At 35.7% G+C, this 12,562-nt stretch overlaps 2 protein-coding genes across 3 annotated transcripts in view; one reads left to right on the top strand and one right to left on the bottom strand.

Moving 5' to 3' along the window:
• Window positions 1-3,812: 3,812 nt before the first annotated feature.
• Window positions 3,813-12,562, top strand: part of LOC132103740 (EF-hand domain-containing family member B-like) — a 17,160-nt gene continuing 8,410 nt past the window's right edge. For both annotated transcript variants that reach the window (XM_059508831.1, XM_059508830.1), the window contains exon 1: window positions 3,813-3,932. The gene's annotated coding sequence lies outside the window, so the exon portion shown is untranslated. The remainder of the gene's footprint in view (window positions 3,933-12,562) is intronic.
• Window positions 7,574-12,562, bottom strand: part of LOC132103423 (ras-related protein Rab-5A-like) — a 7,181-nt gene continuing 2,192 nt past the window's right edge. The window contains exons 2-6 of the mRNA XM_059508518.1: window positions 11,586-11,815; window positions 9,735-9,886; window positions 8,990-9,112; window positions 8,742-8,835; window positions 7,574-8,133 (exon numbers count right to left, since the gene is read on the bottom strand). Coding sequence (XP_059364501.1) covers window positions 8,018-8,133; window positions 8,742-8,835; window positions 8,990-9,112; window positions 9,735-9,886; window positions 11,586-11,751 — 651 coding nt within the window. The 5' untranslated portion in view covers window positions 11,752-11,815 and the 3' untranslated portion in view covers window positions 7,574-8,017. The remainder of the gene's footprint in view (window positions 8,134-8,741; window positions 8,836-8,989; window positions 9,113-9,734; window positions 9,887-11,585; window positions 11,816-12,562) is intronic.

Below are 12,562 nucleotides of genomic sequence, written 5' to 3'. Positions count from 1 at the left end.
GAAGACTAATGGAACATGACGATCCTTGGAGGACGAGTGGGGAAATTCAAGCGCTCCGGTCGCCTGTGCGCCGCTTTGATTCCTGATCATGACAAATGCAGTAATTAGCATTCTAGTATAAGAGGAGCGAGTTCTCTTTATTCCTGCAGGTTTATAGCGGGGCCTGCTAAGTATGTTGGGCCCGTCTTCATCCCTGCTGCTGTGCCGAGACAGACCGAAACCAGCATGATGCTTCATGCTTAAAGCACATTTTGTGCCTACGATTTTATGGCTCATGTCAACAGTGTTTCCAGCAGGAGTCACTTGGATTTAAGTCATCGTTTGAAGCATTAGCACACTCAAGATGATTTTAGTCATCAGTGGTGCACCTGATATGACCAAAGACAATTACAGGTCCTGATAACTGAGCTGAAGTTACTTTAAAGCAACATAAACAGAGTAATCTGTGACAGTGACTCAAGAAGACTCATTTTATCTGTAGAGGCTGAGCTTAGAGGGTCATTCTTAGTATTTTGTTATGAAGTAGGCCTATCACTGTTGCTATTTGCATACTTTGGGTTTGAACAAGCCCTAAGTTTTGCTTTTGGGCATCTGGATTGTACTTAGATGTCTGTTTGCTATGAACATGAATAATATCTCTAAATTTTGTTTTGTTGTTAAGGAGAGATGTAATTTAGTCTTTTTAACCAATCAGGCTTGTTTTTCCTAACAGATAAAAAAAGAAAAAAGTGAAAATATATGGACCAAGTGAAAATATATGGAAAATATATGGACTAATATATTTTATATCATATATCACATATATCACTAATAAATATACATTTAGAAATTACTCAGTGTACCCTAGCAACCTTACAGCAACTTCCTAGCATCCACTCAGAATGCCTTTAGTAACCACATAGCAACACTCTGAAATATTGAAGTGTAAAACGCTGATTATAATGTGAGAATTCAGCTCAAAATACAGGAGTCCAGATGTATATATAAAAATAATACTAAAATCCCAAAGTGCAGTTTAAATTGCAAGCCAAAAAAATTAATAAAAAAAACGTAAACAATCAATGAAGAAAAATGCATTCAATGAGTGAAATTACTATTCAAAGGAGAATACTGCCAACCATCTCTTGTATAAAATAAAGACTTGCAATGTTGGTGCCATTGAGCCGTTAGCAGCTAATTCTATTGAAGTTAATTTCCACTTACCTGTATCTTTCATATTTTCCAGTCTGAATGCATTATTCATGATCACTGTGTATACAGTGCACCCCTTAAAGGTTATACGCAGCTGATCATAAGTTCGAACACAATAAAAGCTGTCCTAAAGTTAAGAGTAACTGCACATTACAGCAAGGTTTTACTGCCGCCTGCGGCTCCAGCACTAAAGCGCTGAAAGAAATTATACCTTGTTCTGTTTAGCTATCGTTAACCTCCAGAGTTCTCACTGGCAGCTTTTTGTGTCATTAAACCACAGCGTTTCTTTGAAAAAGCGAGAAGGTCATCAAAAATGCATTTGCTAAATAACCCAAATGCAGAGCACTCAGAGAGAGAGCACACTTAAAGTTATAGTTCATCCTGAATTCTGAAATTTCCTCACCCTCATGTCGTTCCAAACCCATATGACCTTCTTTCTATTGTTAATAATACGCCGTCCAACTATGGAAGGCAGACATGGCCAAAACTCACAAAATTTGACTGCGACAACATGCACAGTTTGTCTGCATTAATGTGCCAATTTTGAACATATTTCTTTTGATTATGTAGACATGCGCTTTCTGACTGTGTAGTCAGATTTCACTGGACTTTTTAGTATGTGTAAACATGCACAGTTTTAATGCATTAAGATTTTGAACAAATTTAGATGTTTCCAGTTCTTTTCTAGAGGAGATAAAGTGTGATTTTACAGGCGTTATGTGAGTTATTCACACAGTCTGACTGTTACTAGGGCTTTATGCATCACAGCAACAGCGGTTTTGGTTCCGAGTATGGCTGTTACCAAGCAGATAAAGACCTATTTTGGGAAATGTGCAAATGACAAATACATGTATGCTTAGATTTAAATTCCTCACATAGGATTAAATGACAACTTATGAAAGGTTATTTCTGTCCTGTGAACTGTCCTTGACTTCCACAACACATTTTATTTCCGTATTTGGATGCATTTCTGATTGAAACAACATTAATGAGAAAACATAGATTTTATTCATCAGGAATTGATTGGATTTGTGCTGAGTACCAGAATGAAGCCAAGTGTTTGGTAAGGAGAAGTTGGGAAAAGAGGGCTTCAAATAAATAAATAAATAATGTAAGTTTAGTATGGCGCAGACATTTAGGGTGACCAGATGTCTGGAACATTTTCAGTTTCACAATGTTTGTCTTGACTGATTAATTCCATAAATGCATGGAATCGGAACAGAACGAAACAATGCACGGAAATTGTGCAGCATTGCAATGTTATGCAATTGCAATTACAGAATCACAAACTTGCAATAGTCTTTTGCTGTGTAAATCTAGAGGTTATTATCTATTCTGTCCAAAATGAGAATAAACTGAATAAAACAGAGGTAGTCAAGGAAGCATTCTTATTTTAGTTATGTACTATTACAGTTCTTGTTAATATTTTGAATGAACTTTTTTATAATCTCAGTTTTTGTTTTAGTTACATCTTAAAATATTTTTTTCATTCTTATGTGATTTATATTAGTATTTTTTACAATTATTTTTTATTTCAGTTTAAGTTTTAGTTCAGTTTTAGTTTTTATTCATTTCCATTTAAGAAATGTAGTGCTTTAACTTAAAACTTATTACATTTCTAATGTTGGTTCCATTATAAAATTGGTTCCAATAGTATTAAATTAAATTTTCCTTTCCACATAATTTTAGTGCTTCAACTTAAAACTTACTTCAGTTAGTTGCCAAGGCAACATTTATAATATGTTAAGTTTTTAATTTAATTGTTATATTTTTTATTTTATTTTAGTTTTATTTTAATTGCCAATTTTTATAATATTTTTAGTAAATTATTAATTGTGCAATATTAACAGTGTCAGAAGGAAACTAAAAATGACATTAATGAAATCAACTATAATAAAAAATACTTGTAAAAAGTTGTTTTAGAATTATCTCCTGTCACTTTTTCAGCTCCCATGAAGATTTCACTCCTACTGTCCCGGTTTGAGTCTTCAAAAATTGGCTCACCCTACAGATAAATGATACCCTCTCAGTGACGAGGCCTGTTTGACACAATCCCCTGGTTCTTGTCAGTCAGAGGGGATGAAGCAGTGAGTGGAGTGACAGTAATATACGCAGCGATCAAAGTTATCATCTTAATAGGACTGTCAGTGTGATGTCATCTCAGGGCTGAGGGTGACAAGCGCGACAAGAGATGCATATCGTGGCAGAAAACAACTCTGATGTCCACAATGTCACCTTGTTTTTTCAATGTCCAAACATTCACTGGAGCAATAAATTAACTCCAGAAGCACCTGCTTTTAATATAGCTGACAGAATATCTTCAGACAGTAGACAACACATAAATGTCAAGTTCATTTATTGATAACACCTCTGAACAATGAACAGATTTTTCCAAATTAATTCCTGTGCCACTTTTTTTTTCTCTCCTCGAGTGCATTCTGAATTGGTGGTTTGGTACTTGTAAGAACGAGTTGGATTGTCCCAGATGAATTGGGTCATGCCCAATTTGCATGCATATTGATTTTGATTTACACAAACCACAATGGCCTCTGGGTAATTTGCATCACCTGCACACCAAATTACCCAGATTCAGTCTGACTGGAGCTGCAGTAGAGCTTTTGTAGAAGAGCCCAGAAAAACTAGTAAAGTTTTGAGTTTTTCTGAGAAGAGAAAACTAGCACATAGAACAGAGCTGGGAAAGCGTCCTGCTGCCATCTGCTGGATAGGAGGAGCACGTGCAGGTAAGAAAAAAAGATTATAATGCCCCTGACAAAATAACGTTTTAAATGCACGAATGAAAAGTCCGTAATCACAAGTTTACTAAACCAATTCATCTGTATATACTTAACTATTACAATCCAAATCGAATGAGTTATGTTGAAAAGGAGTGCATCATAAAGAAACTTTAACCTCCATGGAACCTTTCCATTCAACTTTATAGTGCAGTTCTTTAGATGATAAAAATGTCCTTTACACTAATAAAACTGTTCACTGAAAGGTTCTTTGGGGAACCAAAAATGGTTGTTCTGATGAATCACTATAACCCCCTCCAAAAGAGTTTCCACCAAACCATTCATCTTGGTCTCAAGTGGCTTGCAGGAGATACTGGATGAAGATGCAGTTGGAATCAATTTTGTTCTGGATTGATTTGTGACTTTAGGATTCAGTATTGAAGAACATTGCATTTGGAAGAGACTTTCTGCATTGGACAGGCGAGTCAACTGAAACTTCAGACTCACAGTGGAAGAGGAGGAATCTACAGTCGTGGCCAAAAGTTTTGAGAATTACATAAATATTAGTTTTCAAAAAGCTTGCTGCTAAACTGCTTTTAGATCTTTGTTTCAGTTGTTTCTGTGATGTACTGAAATATAATTACAAGCACTTCATACGTTTCAAAGGCTTTTATCGACAATTACATGACATTTATGTAAAGAGTCAGTATTTGCAGTGTTGGCCCTTCTTTTTCAGGACCTCTGCAATTCGACTGGGCATGCTCTCAATCAACTTCTGGGCCAAATCCTGACTGATAGCAACCCATTCTTTAATAATCACTTCTTGGAGTTTGTCAGAATTAGTGGGTTTTTGTTTGTCCACCCGCCTCTTGAGGATTGACCACAAGTTCTCAATGGGATTAAGATCTGGGGAGTTTCCAGGCCATGGACCCAAAATTTCAACATTCTGGTCCCCGAGCCACTTAGTTATCACTTTTGCCTTATGGCACGGTGCTCCATCGTGCTGGAAAATGCATTGTTCTTCACCAAACTGTTGTTGGATTGTTGGAAGAAGTTGCTGTTGGAGGGTGTTTTGGTACCATTCTTTATTCATGGCTGTGTTTTTGGGCAGAATTGTGAGTGAGCCCACTCCCTTGGATGAAGCAACCCCACACATGAATGGTGTCAGGATTCTTTACTGTTGGCATGACACAGGACTGATGGTAGCGCTCACCTTTTCTTCTCCGGACAAGCCTTTTTCCAGATGCCCCAAACAATCGGAAAGGAGCTTCATCGGAGAATATGACTTTGCCCCAGTCCTCAGCAGTCCATTCACTATACTTTCTGTAGAAGATCAATCTGTCCCTGATGTTTTGTTTTTGGAGAGAAGTGGCTTCTTTGCTGCCCTTCTTGACACCAGGCCATCTTCCAAAAGTCTTGTCCTCACTGTGCGTGCAGATGCGCTCACACCTGCCTCCTGCCATTCCTGAGCAAGCTCTGCACTGGTGGCACTCCGATCCCGCAGCTGAATCCTCTTTAGGAGACCATCCTGGCATTTGCTGGACTTTCTTGGACGCCCTGAAGCCTTCTTTACAAGAATTGAACCTCTTTCCTTGAAGTTCTTGATGATCCTATAAATTGTTGATTTAGGTGCAATCTTAGTAGCCACAATATCCTTGCCTGTGAAGCCGTTTTTATGCAACGCAATGATGGCTGCACGCCTTTCTTTGCAGGTCACGATGGTTAAAAATGGAAGAACAATGATTTCAAGCATCACCCTCCTTTTAACATGTCAAGTCTGCCATTCTAACCCAATCAGCCTGACATAATGATCTCCAGCCTTGTGCTCGTCAACATTCTCACCTGAGTTAACAAGACGATTACTGAAATGATCTCAGCAGGTCCTTTAATGACAGCAATGAAATGCAGTGGAAAGGTTTTTTTGGGATTAAGTTAATTTTCATGGCAAAGATGTACTATGCAATTCACCTGATCACTCTTCATAACATTCTGGAGTATATGCAAATTGCTATTATAAAAACTTAAGCCGCAACTTTTCCAATTTCCAATATTTATGTAATTCTCAAAACTTTTGGCCACTACTGTACAATAGGATATGCCAAAATGTAGGAAAAACTACCAAACATGATACTGTGAGAACTGGAACTCATCTGATGGGATTGCTAGCCTCAAGGATATTTATATTCTGAATAGCCTTCATGTATCAGACAAGCGTATAGAATTGGAAACCACCTGAATCAAACGTTCCATGTACAGTTCACCTCCTTTATTGGAAATATACTAGTACCTGGACATTAAAAACCAATCAGTCCCTCAGAATTAATGCATTACACTGCTGAATCAGTTTGGTTTACTGAACGCCTGCCAGTTAGTTTATCAACCACAGCTACCTGTGGTACTTCAGGAGCGTTAAATCGTTTTGAACATCAGACAGCCACAATTTTCTAACTAAAAAAAAAAAAAAAAAACTGCGATTTAAAATTGTGCAATTCAATAGGTTCTTAGAAATAAAAACACTGAGCAATTTGAAAGATACAAGACAAGACCACTGACTAAATGTCAAGTTCATTTGTTAATAACACTATGCACATTAAGATGACCATTTAAACATGACTTTTTCGTTAAAAGAAACTTTAAACTGGTAGTGGGATTTATGAGAGGCAGTACAATGTGCAAAATGTGCACATGTCATGGCAGGCACACCTACATTTTTTCTCCATTTTCTTTTTCTTTATTGATACCAGGCCCACATAGCAAAAATGTGCAGAATTCAAATGGCTACACATTTTGCACATGGAAGTTTCCGCAACGGGGTAAAAAAAGAATTAAGGCAATTGCAACTTTTTATCTCCAATATTCTTTTTTTTTTTTTTTTACCCTTGCAATTCTGAGTTTATATTTCACAATTCAAAAATGTGAGATATACCATAACCATAATAGTGCACAGTGAAGTTAGAATTGCTAAATGTAAGCTTAGAACTGCAACAACAACAAAAAGTCAGAATGCTTAATTTTAAACAATTCTGACTTTTTTTGTGAGAGATTTGGAGATATAAACTCAGAAATTGCAAAATAAACTTCCAATTTTGAGTCAGATTTCTGAGATTCTTTCAATTCTGGGTTTATATCTCACAATTGTAATCTCAGAATTCTGACTTTTTTGTTGCAATTTTGAGAAAAGATAAAATGACCTTAATCCTCAGAATTCAGCATATTTTGCTCTTGAAAATGCACATATTCCACCTGGGCCTGACATTCTGTATAAGCATAACACAGAGTTGACAACACAGTCCCAATTAATAATAATAATCATTCATACATCAGGCTGATCATGTTTTGCTGACTGCCTTCCTTGATTTATTAGAGATTCCCCTGCTGAAGAGCTGGATGACTTCGAGCCACGCTCATGAAAGCCTAATATTTACATTATCATCATGGCCATACATGTTGCATATTGAGGACACAGCAGGTGCATTGAGGGATAGAACTAGAACGAGAAACTACTGCATCCAAAACCAACTTAAACCGGCTGCTGATGGAGCAAGTGGGGGATCTGTTTTTTTCTGAAGCAGTTTTTAAACTCTTTGTCAGATTTAACTTAGGGTCACAAACATGCCTACACAAAATCTGCATGCAGATTTCCACAGAACTGTAATGGATTCATGAAGTTTATTAGTTTGCTAATTTGATTTATGCTTACAGTTACCACTAAAAATAGCATTAACACATTTTTACCATGTTTTAATTCATTTTTGCAGAAAATGTGTGCAGATTGCACCTGGGCCTGGTTATAAGGTAATCAGTTCCACATACTAAACACATACAAACACACTCAATATTTCACTCTCTCTCACGCTTTCATCCGGGTTTGTCCTCCTGCTAAATTAAGTTAAAATGTGTATTTATCATTTGTAGTGATACATGCATCCAGTAGACTGCTGATTTACATTTTTCTTCTTAAAAATAAAGTAAAAAAAAAAGTATTAGAAACACGGTTATACAGAGTCTTTAGCTAATCCAAGGAGCGAGGTTTGGAAGAAGGAGCCCCTTGTCCAGATGTGATGCGATGGTTAGGAGGTGAGGCCCGCTGCTGTTTAGGTGCTACAGCAGGGACCTTTCGAGGGCTGTGCCGTTTCTGTTAGATCCACACCTCTGCTGCGTCCTGTGCTGCCACCTGCAGGCTGAGGCTCATTCTTGGGTAGCTTCTTTGCTAAGGTGAAAAAAGACAAGAGATATTTTGTAAATATGAAGAGTGATGATTCATTGTGTTTGCGAGTGATGTAATGCTAAACTTCCTCAAATCTGTTCAGATGTATGAACAAACTCATCTTTATTTTGGATGGCCCACATGTGAGAAATTCAGCAATTTTTTTTTAATTTTTTGGTTAAATATTGCTTTCATATTCTTGAGTGAAACCAGGTATTCCAGGTACAAAATTTAGGGTAGGCCCTGCAGGGCTCATGCTTACATGTACGTTCCTCTAACTTAAAACTGACAGAATTCTGTCTGTTTAAAAGGAAATATTCCATACTTACAGTATCACCATTAAATTAAGTTTCCACAAAATACTAGCCATTTTCAACATTAATAATAATAAGTAATTAGAATGATTTCTGAAGATCATGTGACACTGAAGACTGGAATAATGATGCTGAAAATACAGCTGCACATCACAGAAACAAATTACATATTAAAATGAGAAAGTTTTTTTATTGCAATAATATCACAAATAATATAGCATCACAGACAATCATACTGATCCTAAACTTTTGAATGGCAGTTTATAACTATTTACCAAAAAAGTAGTGACAACTTACCAATGGCCATAAAAATCTCATTCACATTCATTGAAGTCTTAGCTGACGTTTCCATAAAGAGCAAACTGTTGTCATCTGCATATGACTGTGCATCCTTTGAACAACACAAAACAGAAGTCAAGGTTTCGGACTCTAAACAGACTGAAAGTCTGCACGGCATGTTTCTTTGTTTGTAAACAGTTCCACATCTCATCTGTAAAGCCAACAGGAAGCGTCTGCTCCTCTGTGGCTGTTCAAACATCGCAAACCTGAAAGTCCAGCGCTCTCTTGTTGGCAAGGTCTGCCTTGTTTCCAGCCAAAGCTATTACAATATTTGGACTGGCTTGTCTCTGAAGCTCTTTCACCCAGTTTTTCGCACGTGCAAATGATTCCTGAAAGAAAAAAGAAAAAAAAAACAATTTCTGTATTTTCTTAAACTCTCTCATTTGTGCTTAAAGGGGACACATACTTTTGTCATAGTTTATTTTTCTCTCCCAGTCCAAAGAGGTTTTAAAAAAACAAAAAAATCAATTATAATTATCATTTTATTTTATTTTTTGTATTCATATTTACATCTTTCTTTTTGCATGTGAAATGAATAATGCCACTGCCACACTCAGGTTGCTGGCTCATTTTGAGCTTAGTTTCAATATATGCTCTTTTTGGACTTGGGAGGACGTTTTGGGTTCAAATGAAATGAATGGACACTGAACTGACTCGAGCTAAATAACAACACTGTTGTCTTCTGTAGAGCTGTTTCTGTAGATTTTTACACCGTTATTGAACTGAATCTGAACCAACACAGAACTAATTTAAACTGAATGATAACACTATAAGAACTTGTATTGTTCTCATATCTGAAGAAGTTAGCATCGTTATTTTTCATTTATTACAGTGAATTGGCTTTGAGACATTCTTTATTGTATAAAGTACCTTCTAAATAATTGTAACTTGACTCATAAAATCAGATCCATCATTAAAGCTGCAGAGTAAACAGAGCGTGTTAGGACTCACTTCATTTGTGATGTCATACACCACTATGGCCGCCTGCGCTCCTCTGTAATACATTGGGGCCAGACTGTGGTAACGCTCCTGGCCAGCTGTATCCCAGATCTCAAACTTCACTGTTGTGTCATCCAAACATACTGTCTGAGTCAAGAAGGCCGCTAGTGGAGTGAGGACAGACTGGTTAGATCTTGCCATAAACACTGCAAAAGGTTTTGCCATAAACTCCACTGACAGGCAAGTAACCGCACAAAATTCTAAATAGTATAAATAAAAATAAATGATTAACAACACAAATATCCCTTTAAAGTGGAAGTGAAGCAGTCAGTCAAGTTTATTACTTTGTAAACTGATTTCCACTTTAATTAAAAAAAAAAAAAATATATATATATATATATATATATATATATATATATATATATATCTGAAAGGTCTGCACAAGGATATCATCACGTTCTAGCGAGACCTGTCAGATCTCGTCACACCTCTAGCTGTTACGTATATTGACTAATGACAATTACAAACATGGCTCTTTAAATCAGAATTTACAGTTAATTATCCAGTTTATAATAATTTGTTATTTAATGAATAAACACTGGTTATCATAGTTAACCATTGGCTAATCATGATTATTCAATATACACAACCTAATTTATTATTCTTTCCAAAAAAAAAAAAAAAAACGATTGTTCGATTAATCGTTTTTTAAAATGTGGTCGATTCAAAATCGATTCTCAAAGGCCATGAATTGATTTTTCTCCCATATTTATTTCCGCAAACGTTGAACGTAAGATTAGCGTTAATCTAATTACAAGTCTTCTCCACTAGATGTCACCCTGTTATGTGCCTTGTGCGATGTTACCAAGGAGCTGAGAGAACCTGTCATTCATTCATTCAGTGCTTAAAAGGTTTCAGGTGGTTTGTTGACGTTGATGCCACCTTCACAAAAACAGTCAGAGGTATGGAAGCATTTTGATTTCGGAAGCAAGACGATGACGATAGTGTTGTGGACAAGAACAAAGCATTTTTCATCTTGCATCAAACTTGTAACATAATTGTATGCATTTGAAAATTAGAGATGGGTTCTGTTTTAATGTACCCAAGTGTACCTAAAATGAAAGAGTTTAATATACAGGTTTGTGGCTCTTAATTTCTTTTTATTAATTACCCAATTGTAAACTTTTGTTCACAGTTCTTTTTTATACATACAGTATTTGTATTAAATCTACATTCACTGACTTGAATCGAGTATCGAGTATAGAAAATTGAATCGAGAAACGAATTCGAATCAATTTGAGAGCTTGTGAATCGAAATCCAATCGATCTGGAACATCTGAATCGATACCCAGCCCTAGTAACATCATGATATATCATTGCTATAACATAAGATTTTGGTCATACTGCTGAAATTAGAGCAAAAATAACTAGTCATATTGTGTTATACAACTACTGTTATATAAGATTTTGGTTATACTGCCCCTCCATAAGTGAAAAGATGGCAAATATAAGTTATATAGTGATATACTGTGATATGTAATATACGATTTTGCTCATAGTGTTATACCATTATACCAGTGTTATACCATTACCGTATAACAGTAATATACTGTCTATCCATATATCAAATTAAATAAATATTATTGATAAAGCATGACTTGTCAAAACAGACTGCAGAAGGCTTTGATTGGCTAATATTGTGTTTACTGTACAAATTAGTAGGTAACTTCAGAGTGATGATAAATTTTTTTTTATAAATAACATTATTTAAATGGAAAATAACTTTTTTTTTTAATAATATATGATTTGCCCATGCATGAGTGCATTAGCATCACATCAGATATGGGTTATTATATGTCTTACCTCCTATTGTGCTTTCCTGAAACTCGTGAAACTGTCCTTTTACAAAGCGAAGGACTAGACTTGACTTCCCCACAGCGGACTCTCCCAGGAGCACTAGTTTGAATTGACAGATTTTGTTGCCGGTGTTTGGCCCGTTAGGTCTCGTTGCTCCACCTCTTCCTGCCATGACCTTAAGCCCCAATCTCCTGTACTGAAGTCAAGAGGTGCTTCTCAAACGGTCACTCCCAGATCTGATGGAACAGGCATTAATAATCTAGTATCACTCCTCACTTAACAACACTTATGTAATGCAATATATCAGCGGTGTCTTGGTTAGCCAACATGAGGACAACAAGAGATGTTGAATACTTGCTGAATACTGTATATTGTGGATGGTCATTTTTTCCAAATTAGAAAATTAAATCATAATTAAATGATAAATCATAATTATGAGATAAAAATACAAAATTATGACAAAACATGTAATTACGCCATAAAAAGTCAGAATTGTTTAATAAAAAAATTAAACTGACCAAATTATGACAGTCGAAATTGAGAAAAAAAAATCATAATTTCAAAGTCATAACAAAAATTCTAATTTTGACTTCTCTAATATTTATGATTTATCAGTTCATGTTTATTTGTATTTTTTTTTTTATGGGCTTTCACAGTATATATACTATTCACTTCCAACAGTTTTTAGTAGTAATGTAAGAAAACAATAAGAAAAATGCCCATAAACGATATCCACAGTCAAAAAGGATATTTAATAGTAAGCAAAATGTGCAATAAATGTTCAGAACAAGAACATTTCCTTCATCGATAACCCAGTGTTTTTTTTTTTTTTTTTTTATGAGCTTATACACACTAAAGAAATGTAGACATACTAGTTTTTACATTTTTGGCGCATAGATTTCAGGTGATATCTGTAGTACTGCAAAGTACAAAAAATATTCAAAGACAAAAATATAGTAATTCTGAAGAAAACTTCCATGATG

This window comes from Carassius carassius, chromosome 24, assembly GCF_963082965.1.
Source record: "Carassius carassius chromosome 24, fCarCar2.1, whole genome shotgun sequence".
NCBI classification, from domain to species: domain Eukaryota; kingdom Metazoa; phylum Chordata; class Actinopteri; order Cypriniformes; family Cyprinidae; genus Carassius; species Carassius carassius.
The sequence above is the reverse complement of the archived record's forward strand: the minus strand, read 5'-3'. Positions and strand labels throughout refer to the sequence as shown.